The 22,000-nt window shown below is 40.0% G+C and overlaps 1 protein-coding gene and 1 long non-coding RNA gene across 3 annotated transcripts in view; both read right to left on the bottom strand.

Annotated features, from left to right (window-relative positions):
* Positions 1-348: 348 nt before the first annotated feature.
* Positions 349-3,649, bottom strand: LOC134614975 (uncharacterized). Of its 2 annotated transcripts, XR_010091280.1 has the most exons (4): positions 2,101-3,649; positions 1,906-2,022; positions 1,360-1,515; positions 349-814 (listed from the first exon to the last, which is right to left on the bottom strand). It is a non-coding gene; the product is annotated as an uncharacterized LOC134614975 (long non-coding RNA). The 2 variants fall into 2 exon arrangements; XR_010091279.1 differs by having other exon boundaries at positions 1,906-3,649.
* A 7-nt stretch (positions 3,650-3,656) lies between these two features.
* PPP1R9B (protein phosphatase 1 regulatory subunit 9B) overlaps positions 3,657-22,000 on the bottom strand; it is a 40,111-nt gene continuing 21,767 nt past the window's right edge. Inside the window, exons 3-10 of the mRNA XM_063459279.1 lie at positions 16,827-16,947; positions 10,675-10,779; positions 10,229-10,364; positions 8,510-8,665; positions 8,359-8,412; positions 6,746-6,975; positions 4,383-4,479; positions 3,657-3,942 (exon numbers count right to left, since the gene is read on the bottom strand). Coding sequence (XP_063315349.1) covers positions 3,889-3,942; positions 4,383-4,479; positions 6,746-6,975; positions 8,359-8,412; positions 8,510-8,665; positions 10,229-10,364; positions 10,675-10,779; positions 16,827-16,947 — 953 coding nt within the window. The 3' untranslated portion in view covers positions 3,657-3,888. The remainder of the gene's footprint in view (positions 3,943-4,382; positions 4,480-6,745; positions 6,976-8,358; positions 8,413-8,509; positions 8,666-10,228; positions 10,365-10,674; positions 10,780-16,826; positions 16,948-22,000) is intronic.

Here is a 22,000-nt window from a genome sequence, read left to right as displayed (position 1 = left end):
GCTGTTGACCTTTTTTATCTCCTAAGTCACATTTCCTCTTCCTTTTTTTTTTGTAGCTGGTTTGTTTAATTTTTCATAAAACAGTGAAACATTTCTACCGATGATTTAACCACGAGAATTTAGCAGGATACTGAATGTGGGTTTCTGTTATAGCATTGAGATATTGTGCACACAGTCTTTACGTTAAACAATTTAAGTGATTTTGTTTGCTGTTTTGCTGCATTACACTCACTTTATTTGTTATATGTGTTAACATTTTGTCCGTATTCTCTTAGGTGTACATACAGCCTCTACATCACTGCGTACTGATCTAAACTCCTTTACATCACACACATTAGAAACGAGACACACGGTGACAATCATTTTAATGATTAGCGTTGGTTTAATGCAAATGTCACTTTCATTCGTTGTGATCCATAATCCCCAAAATGTTTGATTCCCTCCCCCAACTGATTTACTTTAAAATGTAATCTTTATACATATGTCCCTCTGTATTTTCAGCAAGAGACCAATAAATAGACAGAGTCAGATACTAATTTTGGCACAGTATCATTACGCCCCCTTTCTAATTACCATTCACACTGCTAATGGCAGGCCTCCTCACCCCATGATTTCCTACTCCAAAATATACAAATAAAACCCCTTTATCAAAGAAGGTGTCAAGATTGGAGCTGCACTCACATGGTGTCCTCTCACTCTCTCCATCTCCCCCATCTCTCATTCTGTGAGTCTGTGAAGAGGAAGGTTTTTACAGCTGTAACTGGCTTTAGTCTTCCAGTCCAAGAACAGCATTGGTCTTTTATACCCCACCACCCTCTTAGTGTGCCCAGACAGTGATATCATTAGCAGTGACCTCTCAGTTTGCCCCGAGAGTGACATCACTAGCAGTGACCTCTCAGTGTGCCCTGAGGTGACATCACTAGCAGTGACCTCTCAGTGTGCTCCGAGAGTTACATCACTAGCAGTGGCCTCTCAGTGTGCCCTTAGAGTGACATCACTAGCAGTGACCTCTCAGTGTGCCCCAAGAGTGACATCACTAGCAGTGACCTCTCAGTGTGCCCTGAGAGTGACATCACTAGCAGTGACCTGTCAGTGTGCCCTGAGCATGACATCACTAGCAGTGACCTCTCAGTGTGCCCTAAGAGAGACATCACTAGCAGTGACCTCTCAGTGTGCCCTAAGAGAGACATCACTAGCAATGACCTCTCAGCGTGCCCCGAGTGTGACATCACTAGCAGTGACCTCTCAGTGTGCCCTAAGAGAGACATCACTAGTAGTGACCTCTCAGTTTGTCCCGAGAGTGAAAATACTTGCAGTGACCTCTCAGTTTGCACCGAGAGTGACATCACTAGCAGTGACCTCTCAGTGTGCCCCGAGAGTGACATCACTAGCAGTGACCTCTCAGTGTGCCCCAAGAGTGACATCACTAGCAGTGACCTCTCAGTGTGCCCCGAGAGTGACATCACTAGCAGTGACCTCTCAGTGTGCCCCGAGAGTGACATCACTAGCAGTGACCTCTCAGTGTGCCCCGAGAGAGAAACCACTAGTAGTGACCTGTCATCATGCCCCGAGAGTGACATCACTAGCAGTGACCTCCCAGTGTGCCCCGAGAATGATATCACTAGCAGTGACCTCTCAGTGTGCCCCGAGAGAGAAACCACTAGTAGTGACCTGTCATCGTGCCCCAAGAGTGACATCATTAGCAGTGACCTCTCAGTGTGCCCCGAGAGAGACATCACTAGCAGTGACCTCTCAGTGTGCCCTGAGAGTGACATCACTAGCAGTGACTGCTCAGTGTGCCCCGAGAGTGACATCACTAGCAGTGACTGCTCAGTGTGCCCCGAGAGTGACATCACTAGCAGTGACTGCTCAGTGTGCCCTGAGAGTGACATCACTAGCAGTGACCTCTCAGTGTGCCCCGAGAGTGACATCACTAGCAGTGACCTCTCAGTGTACCCCGAGAGTGACATCACTAGCAGTGACCTCTCAGTGTGCCCCGAGAGTGACATCACTAGCAGTGACCTCTGAGTGTGCCCCGAGAGAGAAACCACTAGCAGTGACCTGTCAGCATGCCCCGAGAGTGACATCACTAGCAGTGACCTCTCAGTGTGCCCCGAGAGTGACATCACTAGCAGTGACCTCTGAGTGTGCCCCGAGAGAGAAACCACTAGCAGTGACCTGTCAGCATGCCCCGAGAGTGACATCACTAGCAGTGACCTCTCAGTGTTCCCCCGAGAGTGACATCACTAGCAGTGACCTCTCAGTGTTCCCCCGAGAGTGACATCACTAGCAGTGACCTCTCAGTGTGCCCTGAGAGTGACATCACTAGCAGTGACCTCTCAGTGTGCCCTGAGAGTGACATCACTAGCAGTGACCTGCAATGCCTGTGGGTTAGGCTAATTCTTTTACAGTGAAGGTTTAACAACTATGTACAAAACTGATAGGTGTATGTGTGTAACTACATATGGAGAGTACTCCTTATTGAAATAGTTTTGGGGTTCCTGTGGCACACTTTTTTTTTGTTCTCATGCCTTTACAGAACATGCCTTTTTGTTCCTGGGGAGAGGTGGAGATACGGATCCAGGACAAGGGAATTAAATACAGTTTCTCCACTTCCCATGTAATGTTCTACAAAACAGTATATGTTGGCTCAGAAAATTATGTTATACATCACTTGAAATTGCATCAACTGTCACCCCTCATCCTTGACCCACAGGAACAGACTTGGAGAGGTGCAAAGCCAACAGGACAGCCTAATCTCTCAGTTGTTAAAGCCACTGCTATAAATATATATATAAATACACACATACACATACATAGGTGGTATACATACTTACCAGTAGTAAAGAGTATATATATTTGAAATGCTCACATGTATAATTATGTTACCTGCAATCATTACAATGTGTCAGAGTAAAATTGCGAAGTGACCGGGAATTGAGTTTTTTCCCATATTTTCTTATTTTGGGCTGAAATTGATTAAATTCTCCACCGTTACTGGTTTAAAGAATGATGTGAGTGTATATTGGTCCCATAAATGACATTCTGGGTTTTGATATACTACATTGGAATGGTAGGCACAAGCCATTGGAGACGATTTTCACATATGTGATTGGCTGGGCGTGTGTACATTTTCTTGTTGATTTGTATGTATGTATGTATATAGAAGATGTGTATACACACAGCATTTACAGTACATACATACACTGCAAATCACGAATTGTATACACCTTAATGCACACGCATAACATACTTATCTGAATGTATGCACGTACGCTAAAGATGCACATTTTACACACACCATTAATACTGTGCACAGACACACACCTCACAGTTACTCAGCTTACACACATCCCTTTTACACACACTCACTATGCGCCCCAGAAGGGATATGGTTTTTCCTTTTTTTTTTGGAGGGAAGAACGATGAGTGGGGCACCTTCCTGGGAGGTCATGGGCAATAAACAAACACAGACCACCAGCACATACACAGCACAGAGACACGCAAAGTCCAGAGCACAGGGCCACCATTACTGTTCAGGCCTCAACAGGGCCAAAGGCTAGGGCCCCAGAGTCACTGCAAAGTCCTCATATGATACAGTCCACAAGGTCATCAGTCAAAATACACAGGAAGGATCCATGTGACAGGCTCCACACAGCCGGCCAAAGTCCCATTTCATTCCAGAAGTTCTGTTCATTGAGAACCATATTCATAATACAGGGTCCCATTTGAAAGTATACTTGCCCTTCCCCATGTTAGGAGTATTTTATAAGCCACAGAAAGGGGCAAGTACCTGCAGAACTGTCACTGGGTAAAAGAGATCCTGCAGGCATAGACAAGCAACTTCCAACACTTGCCCGAAAGTACCCATTTCTTATAACATAATATCTAAGGGGACACTGGACATTGAAGGGTGAGGAGTTTCTTCTCTAACTCCGATACCTACAAAGAGGAAAGTATGATAATAAAAAATAAGTAAGACAATCTAGAGAAAGGCTACTACAATGCTCTACATATTGTGAGACAAGAGAAACTTTCCAGTCTACTCAATGCTTTACCAATGATGCACGTGAAGACTGCACCATGTGAAATTTCCTTATTCAATGTTTTTTATCCCTACAATTTTCATTCATCTAGTTTTTCAATTAATACCAACTTTATAGAATAAACAAAGCAATATCTAACTGCCTTTATGGCTAAACAGTGGAATCAAAGTAATTTATAAATCATTCATGTATATTTTTTTGTTTCCATTAGAAACATGGATGATGATGGCAGTGTAAAGTCTCTCGACCCACATTATCTGTTCTTACGCAAGCAAATATTACAGGGTATAAGAACAATGAGAAAATTAACAGATTTTTTTTTGGTAACAAAAGCACCTTTTCCTGTAGCCTGAGGATCTCGCCAGCACGAGCTTTCTCCAGCTCTTCCAACTCCTTCTTCTGTGTTTCCTCTTTATTTGTGAAGTCCAGCTCTCTGTAGAGGAAGCGATTGTGAGATTTAATGAACGATGTCACTGGTATTTGGCTGGATGTCTAAGACTGAGAAATTGGTTGTCTAGCAAAGCGACCATTTACCAATGGTGCTCTATAAAGAGCAATACGAAATATCAACCACATAACCCACACCACTGTTTAGAAATTCAATGCAATAAACATGAATAAGATCATAGAGAGTAAACGTCCCAGTATTCAACAATACAGCCCAAACATTTATTATGCCTGGCCATATTGTTTCATTGAATCAAGTCTTACATTGTGGAGAGAATGACCTAAAGTAGGGAGTCCCTGTCAATAGCCTTACATTCTCTTACAGGAGATCAGAGGAGTCGAATGGGCCGAATGGTTCTTATCTGCCGTCACATTCAATGTTTCTATGTCTATTGCCTCGTTTCCATGAAGCGGTATGGTTCAGGTCGGTACAGTTCGGAAGGGTTAGAATGGTTCAGCCTATTCAGGTGAGCATTTCTACTGCAAGTCGGACCACCAGGGAGCATGCGGGGTTTAGACCAAATGCCTAGTGTGCCATTTGTCATGAGCATTGACGTTTTCCTGTCCGCCAATCAATGGATTGTATTGTGTGAAGCCAGTAAACGTACCATACCATTTCCTATGTACCTACATCTAAAGAAGGCCCAGGAATTGTGCGATTTGGTTCGGCTGTATGGGCCACTTTCAGAATGGAAACAATCAAAATAGTGTACCAGACCGTACCGACCCGAACCGTATCAGTGGAAACGGGGCATTAGTTTCTATGAGTCCCACACAAATGGAGATGGTCAAAATTGGGCACTGCTAAAACAAAATCTGCATATGGAGGACTTTAGACACATCAGGATTCCGCATTAAGGATGTATACAAATGTTTAAACAGCAACTGGATGAATATTTGGGGGAAAAAAACCCACAATATTCAGGGATATTATTTTTAATTTGTAGAGTAACCACATTTGATCCAAGGAAAGATCTGACTGCCATTCTGGGTTCAAGAAGGATTTTTTTTCCCCTAGTTTTTTGCAAAAATTGAAGCACTTCAAACTGTTTGTTATTTTATTTACCTTTGTTTGGATCAACTGCAAAAACAGATGTTAGAAAGGCTGAACTTGATGGACGCATATCTATTTTCAGCTATGTAACTATAACTCACGCTAGCCACAGACAATTGTGACGTCTGATAAATGCTGTGTTAATGTGTACAGGATTGATCCAATCCAATGTGCGAGCAGTTGGTAGCGATATAGGATGGGGGAATAATTATAAAAAATGGGAGAAAGGTGATGGACCAATACAAAGATTAATTATGAGATACGGTTATAGAATGAGTCAAAAAGACGAGGCATTAAAACTGAGCAGAGAAGAGAAAAGGTCAATAAATGAGGGAGATAGTGTTGAACAGGAGAAAGTGTTTAAAGGGATGTAGGGAGGTGGGCAACGAGAGAGAGGTTGTGATATCACTATGCCTATTAATTTATCTGATCTAGAACTCTGTGTTATATTGTGGAAACTGTGCTGTGATTTCTGATGGTGATTTTAGAGGAGAATAAATGGGAAACGATAAAGTATTTATTAGTAATGATAAAATGTTTTCAATTAGTAATATTAATATAATGTGAGTGATGGGAATGAATGTGATGAGGTCAGAGAATGAATGTCACAAGCACAAGGTTGGATAAGAAAAGAAAATAGCTAAAGAGATGACAAACTGCTTGATGACTAATAGCAGTGAGTGGGTGTGCGTGAGAAGAAAGATGCTAATTAATTAAAGAGGAGGTGAGGACGGAGGGGATGCCAGCGGATGCAAGAGATGATAAAGCCGAGGTAAATCAATGAGGAGGAGGTGGTTAAATAAAGGGAGGATTTGAAAAATATGAGATTAGGAGCATCAATGAAAATTGAAATGTAAAATATGGATAAAGTCGAGAAATGTCAAGGATCGGGCAAGAACGGCTTAGAATGGGTGAAGTGGAGATTGTTAAAATTAACGAGTGAACCGTATTAGTGTATTAGTGAAACATTTGTGCATCAGAAGATCAATAACATCCCTGTTTTCTTTCTGAAGGTTGTCCTAGTCCAAATGCAAGTGGGTAACTAGCTGGCAAAAAAGGATAGATTTTGGTTCCTAATATCACATATATGTGTCACAGTCTATGAGTGGTATCGAGAAACATGTCTAAAGTGGAAGGTAGAAAGGAAGTGGATGAGTGAAGATCAGGAAGTGGACTATCGTTGGTGGAATCTACTTACTTCTGCTGATACTCCTTGATGAGCCTCTTGGCCTTGCTGTACTTCCGTTCAAGTCCTTGATGCTGTGCTTGGGTCTCCTTCAAGTGCTCATCCACTGCCTGGCACAGGTTCTGAGCCTCCATCCAGTATCCCTGCAGCTTCTCCACACGGTCCCGGTTCTCCTGGACACTCTGCTGTAACTGGACCTTCTCTACCCGCCAGCGAGAACGTTCTTGTTCTAGGCCAGCCAGCTGCACAGAGTGGGTGTGTAGAATGATTAAATATTGTTCAGGGATCCCTCTCATCCTCTGAAGGGTGTTTAAGACTTGGTAGAAAGTAATGGATGATGGGTACATTGAGAAATTGTTATGGAATGAACTTGCAAGATCTACCTGTCCTCAAAATGAAACTTTACACAATAGTTCTAGCGTAACTAAGTGATAACACGGAGGCATTACAGATAACCTGTCTGAAAATAAATCTATGATTCTTTATTTTTTGTGTGTAAATATGTGATAATTAGGATTTCTTGTATAGTTTACCACATAATTGCCCTGATTGTTATTTTTAGGAGCACATTGGCTTACTTACTCATAGTACCTTACTTTTTCCAAACTCCAATTTTTTATTTTTTTATTTCTTGTATGCGTTTATGCATGCTCTGTCTACAAAACTATTGTTAAATTTTCTTTTCTTTAAAGGATCACTATAGGGTCAGGAACACAAACATGTATTTTTTACCCTATAGTGTTAACACCACCATCTAGCCCCCGTGGGCCCATCATGTCTCCATAAATATAGCAAAATCTTACTGTATTCAAGCCTGAAGCTGTAACTCTGCATGCTGTTAGACTCAGGAAAAACAAGCAATCTGCTGACATCATCAGAAGTGGTAGCCTGATCCAATCACAATGCTTCCCCATAGGATTGGCTGAGACTGACAAAGAGGCAGATCAGGAGCAGAGCCAGCATGATTCAAACACAGCCCTGGCCAATCCGCATCTCCTCATAGAGATAAATTGAATCAAAGAATCTCTATGAGGACAGTTCAGTGTCTGCATGCAGAGGGAGGAGACACTGAATGTTTGGATGCATTTTAGGCAGCCATGACCCAGGAAGGATCTCTAACAGCCATCTGAGGAGTGGCCAGTGAAGTTATCATTAGACTGTAATGTAAACACTGCATTTTCTCTGAAAAGACAGTGTTTACAGCAAAAAGCCTGACGGTAATGATTCTACTCACCAGAACAAATTCAAAAAGCTGTAGTTGCTCTTGTGACTATAGTGTCCATTTAAGTTCATGCTTGAGGCACTTGTAGTCTTTCTTCCCGGAAAAGACACATGTCTTTTGCATGAATGCCTTTTGTGTTGAGCCAAAACAAGAGTTATCCAACCATAGGCTTCTCACTATGGACTATATTTCCTATAATTCTCTGTCAACCAAAGACTAATGTACATTATGTAGTTAAGTTATAGGCGGATACTGGGTGAATGTAACTCAGATATTACAAAAAGAGAGAAACAGTGGGACAATCACAAAGACACTGGATGCTGTGTTTGGTAGGATAGGATGAGATGTGAAGACCACATACTGATTTGCATTAGGTAACATAATTGCACAGTCTATATCTCACCTTTCTTTTTAGCTGCTGAATCTCAGCTTCGGTCACTGCATGTTTGATCTGAAGCTGTAAGAGGTAAACATATTGAAAATAATTTAAAATAGAGGAGTTGTTTTAAAATTGTAAGCCCAGGACAAAAAAAAGAATTTCGATATTGAGTCACCTCTTTAAACTTGTGAACCAGCTTCTCTGGGTCCATCTCTACGGGTGACAAGGCATCCTCTCCTTCAGGCAACTCAAACACTTCAATGGCTAATTCTCCTCCTGGAAACATCGGGCTCATCTCCTCATCCTCCTCATCAGTTGCATACTCCCCTGTCTGAAACCCAAACAAAAGACAGTTTGGTACAATATGTAGATGCCATACTGGATGCCATAATTCCATGGATTTTAGGGATACTTTTAGGGTCTTTGTAAATTGTATGTTTTTTTGTACCTGGAGATAATTGAGTTTGTACAGTTCCTGACTCAATTATCTCTCAGGCACAGGGGAGGAGTTTGTGACTTGTATAAATTCTGTAACTGTGCCTGCATTAAACAGATGACTTTCCAGCATTAAGCCTCGGCTGATGTGTGGGGGTAAAGGCGATACGGGCGATATTTACTGCTATACCTCTGATACTCTCTGGAGGAGAGGTCTACCCACTGGGAGCTGGGTAGACTTGGGTCCAGGGTGAGCAGAGAAGGCAAGACCCTATCCAAGCTGTGACGGCTAAGGGGCTACAGTGCTTATGGTGTCCGGTGGAGAGCTTATAGTATCTCAGGGATAACTAGGAAGCGTGATTGGCGGAGGTACCCAGTCAGGGTACCAGGCGGTCCGCCACACACACAACAAGCAAATTAACCTGCAATTAATCGCTGATGTAAAAAAAAAAATGAAGCACATCATTCAGTTTCATTCCATAACAATAGTAAGTTAAGGTTTAAAACACGTTTTTTTGTAAAAAAAAAAATTATGTAAATAAATACTTTTTTTTAATAGCAGCTGTATCCCTCCACCAACTTCATATTAGTTAAACTAACATGAAGTTGTGACGTGTTTCGTAAACGTTTTAATTGACATTAAATATGGAAAATGTATAGAATTTATGAATGGGCAACATTCATTGTCTACCTGCAAAGTTCTACATATGAAATAACTGTCATGATAACCATCAGAATGTTCTTGCTTACTTCTCCACTTTTAGAAAACTTCCCCAGAATTACTTTTCAAATAATCACTAATGTTTCCCTTGTTATAGCATTATAGTCAATCTGGCTGTGCTTATAGTTCCCATACAGCACGAGAGGAATTGAGGAAACAAAAATGGTGTCTTTATAGGTCGGTAAAATTCTATAAAAATAAACCAGGGACGAACGATCCTCATAACATTGAACTACATAATGCAGTGTTATCATGAAGAAGAAAGGACACAAAAGCTGCCCTTTCATGATAATTTCCCTTGAAATTTTCGTCTAATCTCTGGCCCCTTTCCAGATTAAAAAGCCCTCAGTTTTGAAATTCTTGGTTCGATGTGTCCTTGAAGATTGAATACAGTTTTGGACAGCTACTTGTAGCAATACAATTATATTAATGTACTTTAGTATTCCCTTTTGTGATTGGTAATATATCTTAGGGGTTTTGGTTTGCAAGAAGCGATCTGACTCTCCTTCAAGGACTACCTTGCGTAGTTTAATTTTGGAAATGACTAAGAGATAATGATTTTCAAACCAAATGCGTAACCTTACATAGATTTTAATTTAATCTTCTTGTCTCTTGAAGTTAGCAACACTTTATTTTGAGCCTTATAAAAGTGGTTACATTCCTTATACCATTTAATATGATCAAACTGAGAAACATTAGCCATCTGAAAGCACATAATAATATTTTCTACCAACTCACCTCTTCGTCATCCTCATTACACTGACTATATCGCTGTTCCATACTCTCTCTTTGCCATCTCTCCTGCTCCAAGGTTTGCTGAATGAGCTGTGCTACCTCACTTTGTTCACCAGGCTTCTCTCGACCAATCAGGAATCTGCCACAGAAAGTTCAGTAATTAACATCATACAGTCCATGAGTAGTCTTATATCCCTTCCTCTTACCCACTGCAGGCATTATTCAGGTATACTTATTATTATTATTAATAATATTATTATTATTTTCAGGCCTGAAACACCTCTTTACTCTTTGAGTTTTTCTTTTGCAATTATTCAGGTATACCCCATTTTAACTCGTTAAACAAAGCAATCTACGAGACAGCGGTCCCCTTTATAGATTAGGTATTATATTGTCTTGCTAATGCTGCAAATTGTCTTGTTGTCTTCTTCTAATAGAAGATATCTTACCTCACGCGACCCTTAGTATTCCTCAAGACAGATGCCGCAAAGGATTGGGTGACTCCAACTAAACTGGTCCCATCCACTTCCACCAGAAGGTCATTGACTTGGATCCTACAGAAAGATTTACGATTTATATTCAGCTTAATAGAGACAGTCTAAGGAGTTATAGAGAGAGGTAATACAGAGCAATAGGAGGAGTTATAGAGAGAGGTTATATGGAGTAATAGGAGGAGTTATAGAGAGAGGTTATATGGAGTAATAGGAGGAATTATAGAGAGAGGTTATATGGAGTAATAGGAGGAGTTACAGGGAGAGGTTATATGGAGTAATAGGAGGAGTTATAGAGAGAGGTTATATGGAGTAATAGGAGGAGTTACAGGGAGAGGTTATATGGAGTAATAGGAGGAGTTACAGGGAGAGGTTATATGGAGTAATAGGAGGAGTTATAGGGAGAGGTTATATGGAGTAATAGGAGGAGTTATAGAGAGAAGTTATATGGAGTAATAGGTGTAGTTATAGGGAGAGGTTATATGTAGTAATAGGAGTACTTATACAGAGAGGTTGTATGGAGTTATAGGAGGAGTTATAGAGAGAGGTTATATGGAGTAATAGGGGGAGTTATAGGGAGTGGTTATATGGAGTAATAGGGGGAGTTATAGGGAGTGGTTATATGGAGTAATAGGAGGGGTTATAGGGAGTGGTTATATGGAGTAATAGGAGGAGATATAGAGAGAGGTTATATGGAGTAATAGGAGGAGTTATAGGGAGAGGTTATATGGAGTAATAGAAGGAGTTATAGAGAGAGGTTATATGGAGTAATAGGAGGAGTTATAGAGAGAGGTTATATGGAGTAATAGGAGGAGTTATAGGGAGAGGTTATATGGAGTAATAGGAGGAGTTATAGAGAGAGGTTATATGGAGTAATAGGAGGAGTTATAGAGAGAGGTTATATGGAGTAATAGGAGGAGTTATAGAGAGAGGTTATATGGAGTAATAGGGGGAGTTATAGAGAGAGGTTATATGGAGTAATAGGAGGAGTTATAGGGAGAGGTTATATGGAGTAATAGGAGGAGTTATAGAGAGAGGTTATACGGAGTAATAGGAGGAGTTATAGAGAGAGGTTATATGGAGTAATAGGGGGAGTTATAGAGAGAGGTTATATGGAGTAATAGGAGGAGTTATAGGGAGAGGTTACATGGAGTAATAGGAGGAGTTATAGAGAGAGGTTATATGGAGTAATAGGAGGAGTTATAGGGAGAGGTTATATGAGTAATAGGAGGAGTTATAGGGAGAGGTTATATGGAGTAATAGGAGGAGTTATAGAGTGAGGTTATATGGAGTAATAGGGGGAGTTATAGAGAGAGGTTATATGGAGTAATAGGGGGAGTTATAGAGTGAGGTTATATGGAGTAATAGGAGGAGTTATAGAGTGAGGTTATATGGAGTAATAGGAGGAGTTATAGAGAGAGGTTATATGGAGTAATAGGAGGAGTTATAGAGAGAGGTTATATGGAGTAATAGGAGGAGTTATAGGGAGAGGTTATATGGAGTAATAGGAGGAGTTATAGAGTGAGGTTATATGGAGTAATAGGGGGAGTTATAGAGTGAGGTTATATGGAGTAATAGGAGGAGTTATAGAGTGAGGTTATATGGAGTAATAGGAGGAGTTATAGAGAGAGGTTATATGGAGTAATAGGGGGAGTTATAGAGTGAGGTTATATGGAGTAATAGGAGGAGTTATAGAGAGAGGTTCTATGGAGTAATAGGAGGAGTTATAGGGAGAGGTTATATGGAGTAATAGGAGGAGTTATAGGGAGAGGTTATATGGAGTAATAGGAGGAGTTATAGGGAGAGGTTATATGGAGTAATAGGGGGAGTTATAGAGTGAGGTTATATGGAGTAATAGGAGGAGTTATAGAGAGAGGTTATATGGAGTAATAGGAGGAGTTATAGAGAGAGGTTATATGGAGTAATAGGGGGAGTTATAGAGTGAGGTTATATGGAGTAATAGGAGGAGTTATAGAGAGAGGTTCTATGGAGTAATAGGAGGAGTTATAGGGAGAGGTTATATGGAGTAATAGGAGGAGTTATAGGGAGAGGTTATATGGAGTAATAGGAGGAGTTATAGAGAGAGGTTATATGGAGTAATAGGAGGAGTTATAGAGAGAGGTTATATGGAGTAATAGGAGGAGTTATAGGGAGAGGTTATATGGAGTAATAGGAGGAGTTATAGAGTGAGGTTATATGGAGTAATAGGGGGAGTTATAGAGTGAGGTTATATGGAGTAATAGGAGGAGTTATAGAGTGAGGTTATATGGAGTAATAGGAGGAGTTATAGAGAGAGGTTATATGGAGTAATAGGGGGAGTTATAGAGTGAGGTTATATGGAGTAATAGGAGGAGTTATAGAGTGAGGTTATATGGCGTAATAGGAGGAGTTATAGAGAGAGGTTATATGGAGTAATAGGAGGAGTTATAGAGAGAGGTTATATGGAGTAATAGGAGGAGTTATAGGGAGAGGTTATATGGAGTAATAGGAGGAGTTATAGAGAGAGGTTATATGGAGTAATAGGGGGAGTTATAGAGTGAGGTTATATGGAGTAATAGGAGGAGTTATAGAGTGAGGTTATATGGAGTAATAGGAGGAGTTATAGAGAGAGGTTATATGGAGTAATAGGGGGAGTTATAGAGTGAGGTTATATGGAGTAATAGGAGGAGTTATAGAGAGAGGTTCTATGGAGTAATAGGAGGAGTTATAGGGAGAGGTTATATGGAGTAATAGGAGGAGTTATAGGGAGAGGTTATATGGAGTAATAGGAGGAGTTATAGGGAGAGGTTATATGGAGTAATAGGAGGAGTTATAGGGAGAGGTTATATGGAGTAATAGGAGGAGTTATAGAGAGAGGTTATATGGAGTAATAGGAGGAGTTATAGAGAGAGGTTATATGGAGTAATAGGGGGAGTTATAGAGTGAGGTTATATGGAGTAATAGGAGGAGTTATAGGGAGAGGTTATATGGAGTAATAGGAGGAGTTATAGGGAGAGGTTATATGAAGTAATAGGAGGAGTTATAGGGAGAGGTTATATGGAGTAATAGGAGGAGATATAGCGAGAGGTTATATGAAGTAATAGGAGGAGTTATAGGGAGAGGTTCTATGGAGTAATAGGAGGAGTTATAGGGAGAGGTTATATGGAGTAATAGGATGAGTTATAGGGAGAGGTTATATGGAGTAATAGGAGGAGTTATAGGGAGAGGTTATATGAAGTAATAGGAGGAGTTATAGGGAGAGGTTATATGGAGTAATAGGAGGAGTTATAGGGAGAGGTTATATGGAGTAATAGGATGAGTTATAGGGAGAGGTTATATGGAGTAATAGGAGGAGTTATAGGGAGAGGTTATATGAAGTAATAGGAGGAGTTATAGGGAGAGGTTATATGGAGTAATAGGAGGAGTTATAGAGAGAGGTTCTATGGAGTAATAGGATGAGTTATAGGGAGAGGTTATATGGAGTAATAGGAGGAGTTATAGGGAGAGGTTATATGAAGTAATAGGAGGAGTTATAGGGAGAGGTTATATGGAGTAATAGGAGGAGTTATAGAGAGAGGTTATATGAAGTAATAGGAGGAGTTATAGGGAGAGGTTATATGGAGTAATTGGAGGAGATATAGAGAAAGGTTATATGGAGTAATAGGAGGAGTTATAGAGAGAGGTTATATGGAGTAATAGGAGGAGTTATAGGGAGAGGTTATATGGAGTAATAGGAGGAGTTATAGGGAGAGGTTATATGGAGTAATAGGAGGAGTTATAGAGAGAGGTTATATGGAGTAATAGGAGGAGATATAGAGAGAGGTTATATGGAGTAACAGGAGGAGTTATAGGGAGAGGTTATATGGAGTAATGGGAGGAGTTACAGGGAGAGGTTATATGGAGTAATAGGAGGAGTTATAGGGAGAGGTTATATGGAGTAATAGGAGGAGTTATAGAGAGAGGTTATATGGAGTAATAGGAGGAGTTATAGAGAGAGGTTATATGGAGTAACAGGAGGAGTTATAGGGAGAGGTTATATGGAGTAATGGGAGGAGTTATAGGGAGAGGTTATATGGAGTAATGGGAGGAGTTATAGGGAGAGGTTATATGGAGTAATAGGAGGAGTTATAGGGAGAGGTTATATGGAGTAATAGGAGGAGATATAGAGAGAGGTTATATGGAGTAATAGGAGGAGTTATAGAGAGAGGTTATATGGAGTAACAGGAGGAGTTATAGGGAGAGGTTATATGGAGTAATGGGAGGAGTTATAGAGAGAGGTTATATGGAGTAACAGGAGGAGTTATAGGGAGAGGTTATATGGAGTAATGGGAGGAGTTACAGGGAGAGGTTATATGGAGTAATAGGGGGAGTTATAGGGAGAGGTTATATGGAGTAATAGGAGGAGTTATAGAGAGAGGTTATATGGAGTAACAGGAGGAGTTATAGGGAGAGGTTATATGGAGTAATGGGAGGAGTTATAGGGAGAGGTTATATGGAGTAATGGGAGGAGTTATAGGGAGAGGTTATATGGAGTGATAGGGGGAGTTATAGAGAGAGGTTATATGAAGTAATAGGAGGAGTTATAGGGAAAGGTTATATGGAGTAATAGGAGGAGATATAGAGAGAGGTTATATGGAGTAATAGGAGGAGTTATAGAGAGAGGTTATATGGAGTAACAGGAGGAGTTATAGGGAGAGGTTATATGGAGTAATGGGAGGAGTTATAGGGAGAGGTTATATGGAGTAATAGGGGGAGTTATAGGGAGAGGTTATATGGAGTAATAGGAGGAGTTATAGAGAGAGGTTATATGGAGTAATAGGAGGAGTTATAGAGAGAGGTTATATGGAGTAATAGGAGGCGTTATAGGGAGAGGTTATATGGAGTAATAGGAGGAGTTATAGAGAGAGGTTATATGGAGTAATAGGAGGCGTTATAGGGAGAGGTTATATGGAGTAATAGGAGGAGTTATAGAGAGAGGTTATATGGAGTAATAGGAGGAGTTATAGAGAGAGGTTATATGAAGTAATAGGAGGAGTTATAGGGAGAGGTTATATGGAGTAATAGGAGGAGTTATAGAGAGAGGTTATATGGAGTAATAGGAGGAGTTATAGAGAGAGGTTATATGGAGTAATAGGAGGAGTTATAGGGAGAGGTTATATGGAGTAATAGGAGGAGTTATAGGGAGAGGTTATATGGAGTAATAGGAGGAGTTATAGAGAGAGGTTATATGGAGTAATAGGAGGAGTTATAGAGAGAGGTTATATGGAGTAATAGGAGGAGTTATAGAGAGAGGTTATATGGAGTAATAGGAGGAGCTATAGAGAGAGGTTATTTGGAGTAATAGGAGGAGTTATAGGTAGAGGTTATATGGAGTAATAGGAGGAGTTATAGGGAGAGGTTATATGGAGTAATAGAAGGAGTTATAGGGAGAGGTTGTATGAAGTAATAGGAGGAGTTATAGGGAGTGGTTATATGGAGTAATAGGAGGAGTTATAGAGAGAGGTTATATGGAGTAATAGGAGGAGTTATAGGGATAGGTTATATAGAGTAATAGGAGGAGTTATATAGAGGTTATATGGAGTAATAGGAGGAGTTATAGGGAGAGGTTATATGGAGTAATAGGAGGAGTTATAGAGAGAGGTTATATGGAGTAATAGGAGGAGTTATAGAGAGAGGTTCTATGGAGTAATAGGAGGAGTTATAGAGAGAGGTTATATGGAGTAATAGGAGGAGTTATAGAGAGAGGTTATATGGAGTAATAGGAGGAGTTATAGGGAGAGGTTATATGGAGTTATAGGAGGAGTAATAGGGAGAGGTTATATGGAGTAATAGGAGGAGTTATAGGGAGAGGTTATATGGAGTAATAGGAGGAGTTATAGGGAGAGGTTATATGGAGTAATAGGAGGGGCTATGGGGAATGGTTATACGAAGACATCTTGATAGTTGCATGGAATCATTATAACAATTCTATCTGTAGTTGGGATCTGTAGTTACTACAATACCAGTAACTCCCAGCCAACATGGGAATGGGAAATGTTTTACAAGTACTCTTGGGAAGCCAGATCAATCCATATCTGGGGTAGAAGATGTAGACAGTAGTTGCACAGTGGTTATAGTTTACACTCAGTTACCTGCCATCTCGATGAGCTGCTCCACCTTCTGTCACAGTTTTTACAAATATTCCAAGCTTTTCCAGTCCCATGTCAGCCCCGGCTCCCATTCCAATAATACTGATCCCGAGGCCTTCAGAGTCTGCATGAAGCATATGTTGAACATTAACAGAAATGAATGTGTTATGGCCAATACAATGCATATAGTATGTATCTGGAGTGGTTTATCATTGAAATATACTGTATGTGGATACTGGGTAGTGGGATATTTGTGGTATAGTTCACTATATCACTTTCTGGTGACATTTATGTTAACAATAGAGAACTGGAAGTAGAATTACCATTTTGTGGCTATATGTATCAGATAGATGTATAAAGAGATGCATTACTTGTATGCCTGAGCCATCGGGTGTGTAAGACTTGTATGTGGAAGTGTCAAAACAAAAGAATGAAAGATGGATGCGACGGAGCATGCTCCGATCACATTAACAACTGTTGCAGCTTTATCACCCCTAAAAAGAGCTTTATCACACGCCTGCCCCAATTTTTCTGTAGTTCTACCCTCTGTGCAGCAGACCACTCTATTTGCAACCTCTGTCTCAGCTGTCATAGCCATAACTACGCGTAGCGACTGCCTGGAACTTCCACCGAGCTGGTGATTGGGCAGCTACCCAATACAGTTTCCATCCTACACCACTCCTACCCACGGCATCCAGGAGATCATTAATGTAAAACATTGAAAACATTAATACTTAGGGGGAGCCCCCTTCTACGGAGCCAGCGAGATTTATTTCTTGTTAAAGTCCCCCCTACCTGACTACAGTCTGGAACTCTGCATCGGATAGAAAGATAGCCGCATCCTGCGAAAATTTTACTCGAAGATTACTCGGGCTGGATACCTCCGATCCGAGTGCTTTTTGGACATTATACTCATGGAACTAGCCCTGTCCTGGGATGTATAATTTTTTATATGCGCATGCGGGGAGACATATGTTTTAGGGATTACTGCTGTTCTGCGCCCTGTTATATGAGAGTTAATAAAATCATCTCCTAGCTAATTGAGTTGTCCCCCAGACACAAAGTCACCAGGGTGGGGACCGATTGTTCATTGTGAAGACCCCCTGTGGGGAATGTCCCTATGTATATGCAACTGTAGTCACAAAAAAGCGTTGTTCTTTTACCTCTTCACCAAGTCTCATCTGGTGTTTGGGGAAAGTATATAAACACTTTGGTGATTCTTTCCCAGTGATAGCGAACTTTGGTGGAGGTATTCAGTCGGGGGGACAGGGTCTCCGTCACAATGGATTTCAGCTGAAGATGCCTCAATCCACTTAAAGGAACACTATAGGGTCAGGAACACAAACATGTATTCCTGCCCTGATAGTGCTAAAACCACCATCTAGCCCCCTTGGCCCCACCTTGCCTCCCTAAATATAGTAAAATCTTGCTTGTATTCAAGACTGCAGCTGCTGCCTCTGCCCCTGATCTGCCTGCTTACAGCTTACATCATCAGAAGTGATTATGTGAGCCAATCACAATGCTTTCCCATAGGATTGGCTGAGACTGTCAAGGAGGCAGATCAGGGTCAGAGCCAGCACAAGTCAAACACAGCTCTGGCCAATCAGCATCTCCTTATAGAGATGCATTGAATCAATTGCTCTCTATGAAGAAAGTTCAGTGTCTGCATGCAAAGGGTGGATACACTAAATGGCAGTACTGCACAGTGTGCAGCACTGCCCCAGGAAGCATCTCTAGTAACCATCTGAGTAGTGGCTAGTGGAGTTATCTCTAGGCTGTAATGTAAACACTGCATTCTCTCTAAAAATACATTATTTACTGCAAAAAGCCCGAAGGGAATGATCCTACTCACCAGAACAAATACAATAAGCTGTAGTTGTTCTGCTGACTATAGTGTCCCTTTAAAATAAAATGCCTTTATTCATTTACAGGGCACGACTGAAACAACATAGAGGAGGACTGGATGTCCTCCAATGCGTTTCATGCCTTAACGGCACTTCATCAGAGTGGTTTAGTGCATTAAAGTGGATTACAATGATGTGTGGAATGTTTAAGTTGTGCATAGCAGAGTAAATTGATTTGTAGGATGAGTAAGGTGTGTATGAAAGTAAATGTATGTGTCCAATGTGTTAGGTATGTATAGTGGAGTAAAATAACATGTGAGATGTGTAAAGTGTGTGTAACAACATAGCACCAATATGTCTATCAGGCTGTCTAGTGTATGAATAAATGGAAAAAAGTATCTGTGTACAAGAGTTGTATTGTACTGTATGTGTCAAGAGATGTAGCGTCAATTTACTCTGTAACACTCTGCCACAATGATGTGGCCAGTAAAAAACATTTACAGTAAATGTGTATAAAAAGAATAAAAATGTATTAATGTTGAAAGTCCAATATTTCGTGTACAATAAGCAATGGATTCTTGGCAGAGATGTCAGACACATGTAAGTACAAAGAGCACTTAAAAATACTTAAAGGAGTCCCCCAACTGCACTAATTGTGTACATGTGCAGCCCAAGATCTCATGGCTTTTAAAATAATAAAGCACATCTGCTTAATGCCAATTTGGCGGCACTCTGCCAGTAGGCATTAACTCTGTAAATATTAAAAATCCTGTGCTGTCAATTGCTGTTATAATCTCCTTACGTACTTCTGGTCCAACGCCTTCTATGTCTGAATGTCATCTATATCAGGTTGTTTTTTTTTTTTAGCCATCCCGTAATTCTTGATATATAATACAGAAGGAAAAATCATTTATTTATCACATTTATTTATTTGCCTCTACATTGTTTATCTTATCCATTTGGTATCCATAGCTTTAATGATAATTCTTCATTTACATATTTTTAATTGATTGATTTTTTGGTGTTATTTCATTTTATTACAAATCAATTTTTGGTGTTATTAGTTTATTTTTATACTAATATTTTTGTGTTATTATGTTATTTTTAGATTATTTTTTTTGGTGTTATTTATTAAACATTAACATTTTCTATCTTTTTTTTTTTTGTAATATGAGCTGATTGTTATACTTTTTGTTTCATTCTTTGTAATTTGTAATTAAAAGGCGCTTTCAACTCTTTCACCTAAAATACAAATTGATTGTATAATTATAATTTAGCTTTTTACTTTCTCCTCTTTTTATTTAAAAATATCGAGTTCCACAGAACTATTTTGGAATCGTTCAGATTTGTAAGACAAGACCATTTGTACTGCAAAAAAGAGATCAGCTGGTAACACTTTTGTTTCCCAATATGTCCGTGCTGACGTAAGATGTGTAGGCAGTGCAAGGATTGTGGACTGGTGTAAATATATATGTGTGAATTACACATATCATGTTGAATGGTTTCTGGATACTATATATGGAGGATGTGATGTGTGGACTGTTGGGCTAGTATGTGTGTGTGAGTGATATGGGGATGAGAATGGTTATGAGGTATCTCTCTATAATGTAGAGTGTAATGGAGTGAATAGGAGATAAATATATTTGGAGGTATCTGGCTTTAGAAGATAATTACCAGGAATCTACCTATACCAAAATAACATTATATCATCCTCTTTCAAAGTACAATTGTCTCTTCCTTGTGGCTTGGGGCCATCTCAATTTACCAAGGATTGCCCCTATCCTTTTCCCAGAGAAGGATGAACAAGCAGGTCGTGAAGAAAAGGGTAAAACATGAAGGAAACATTAAAATAACTTCTGTGAAGTCATATCGTAATTTTTCAGACAGATGGGTAGCCTATACAGTAAAATATGTAAATAATTTGGTAAACCCTCCTCATCATACCTTAAATAACTGCACTTGCCCAACATCAGTTCTTATAAGGTCTCCCTAATTTCTTTGTTCGACCTGCTACTCAAGACTCTTTCTCATATTTTAACAAGACAATTCCTTCTGACCTTGCTTTACAGAATGTGAACACATGCATCCAATATCAAATATTCCAGATGGGGACGATCTTATCAGTTACCCACATGTTACTCAGAGGGGACTACATGTCCATCTTAGATTTCAAGGCCACCTATATTCACATCCCTATGGCAGTAAGCTCAAGGAAATACCTGAGATTTGCTATTAAATCAGGAAGAAGGGTTTTACACTCCCAATTCAAATCACTTCCATTCGCTTGTCCACATCTCTGAGGATCTTTCCCAAAAGTCTACTTCCTCTAGCAGCCGATCTTTCGAGAAAAGGGTATTTCAGTTGTCCCTTATCTAGATGATTGGTTTCTAAAAGCCAAAAATCACATGTTGTTTCCTCAACAAGAATTCTGTTTCTAGGCTCCATGTCTCATTCCCTCAAGCTCCCTTGTCAAAAGATAAAAAAAGATCAGACAAGAGGTTTCCTCTTTGCGAAGAAGTTCATCTTGCTCAATCATGTAGGCAATGAGCACACTGGAAATTCTCATGTCATGTATTCAGCAGTGAAGTGGATAAGGGCAGGAATTAGACCTCTTCAATGGGAGATACCTCAAGCTTGGACATGGTTGCAAGAAGATTTAGATCCATTTCCATAATGATTCAAAACGATTCAAAATTGTGGATTAATTTAGATTTCCTGTATCTAGGACTAGCCTATCCACCAAAAAGATGTATTGTCTCACAATCATCACAGATTCCTCAAAAACTGGTTGAGATGCCCAACTAAATACTTTATTTTATCAAGACTTTGGATGAAGCAAAGCATTCCTCCAATTTCAAGGAAATGAAAGAGGCTTTACTTTCTTTCGAGCTCTCGATTGTAGGAAAACCTGTAAGGATTCACTCAGGCAATGTCGCAGTAGTCACTTACCTGAACAAACATGGAGGAACAAAAGTAACATCCCTGTTCTACCTATGTTGTGGTCAATAAGAATACTGGAAGGCATTTTAGAGACTTACATCAAAGGTATCGACTTCGTGACTAGGCTAGACATCTTCCTCCTCAAAAACTGCTTTTGCGCGTAATGTGCTTTCTTCTGCTGTCTGACCTACCAATATTTTGGGATATTGTTATATCCCTCCTGTACTCCCGCTACATGCGAGGTAAAACAGAAATTTTACTTCAGTAAAAAATTTTTTTCCTTAGTATATATCGATAGTACAGTATTTTTATATTCTTGCAATACTTGGTCTCCTATTTCTTCTTTCTTGCTATTACTGAACTAGCTGTTGGGCTAGTGCCATTATCGAAGGT

The sequence above is a fragment of the Pelobates fuscus genome, chromosome 6 (assembly GCF_036172605.1).
Source record: "Pelobates fuscus isolate aPelFus1 chromosome 6, aPelFus1.pri, whole genome shotgun sequence".
Classification (NCBI taxonomy): domain Eukaryota; kingdom Metazoa; phylum Chordata; class Amphibia; order Anura; family Pelobatidae; genus Pelobates; species Pelobates fuscus.
This window is presented reverse-complemented; position numbering and strand designations above follow the sequence as displayed.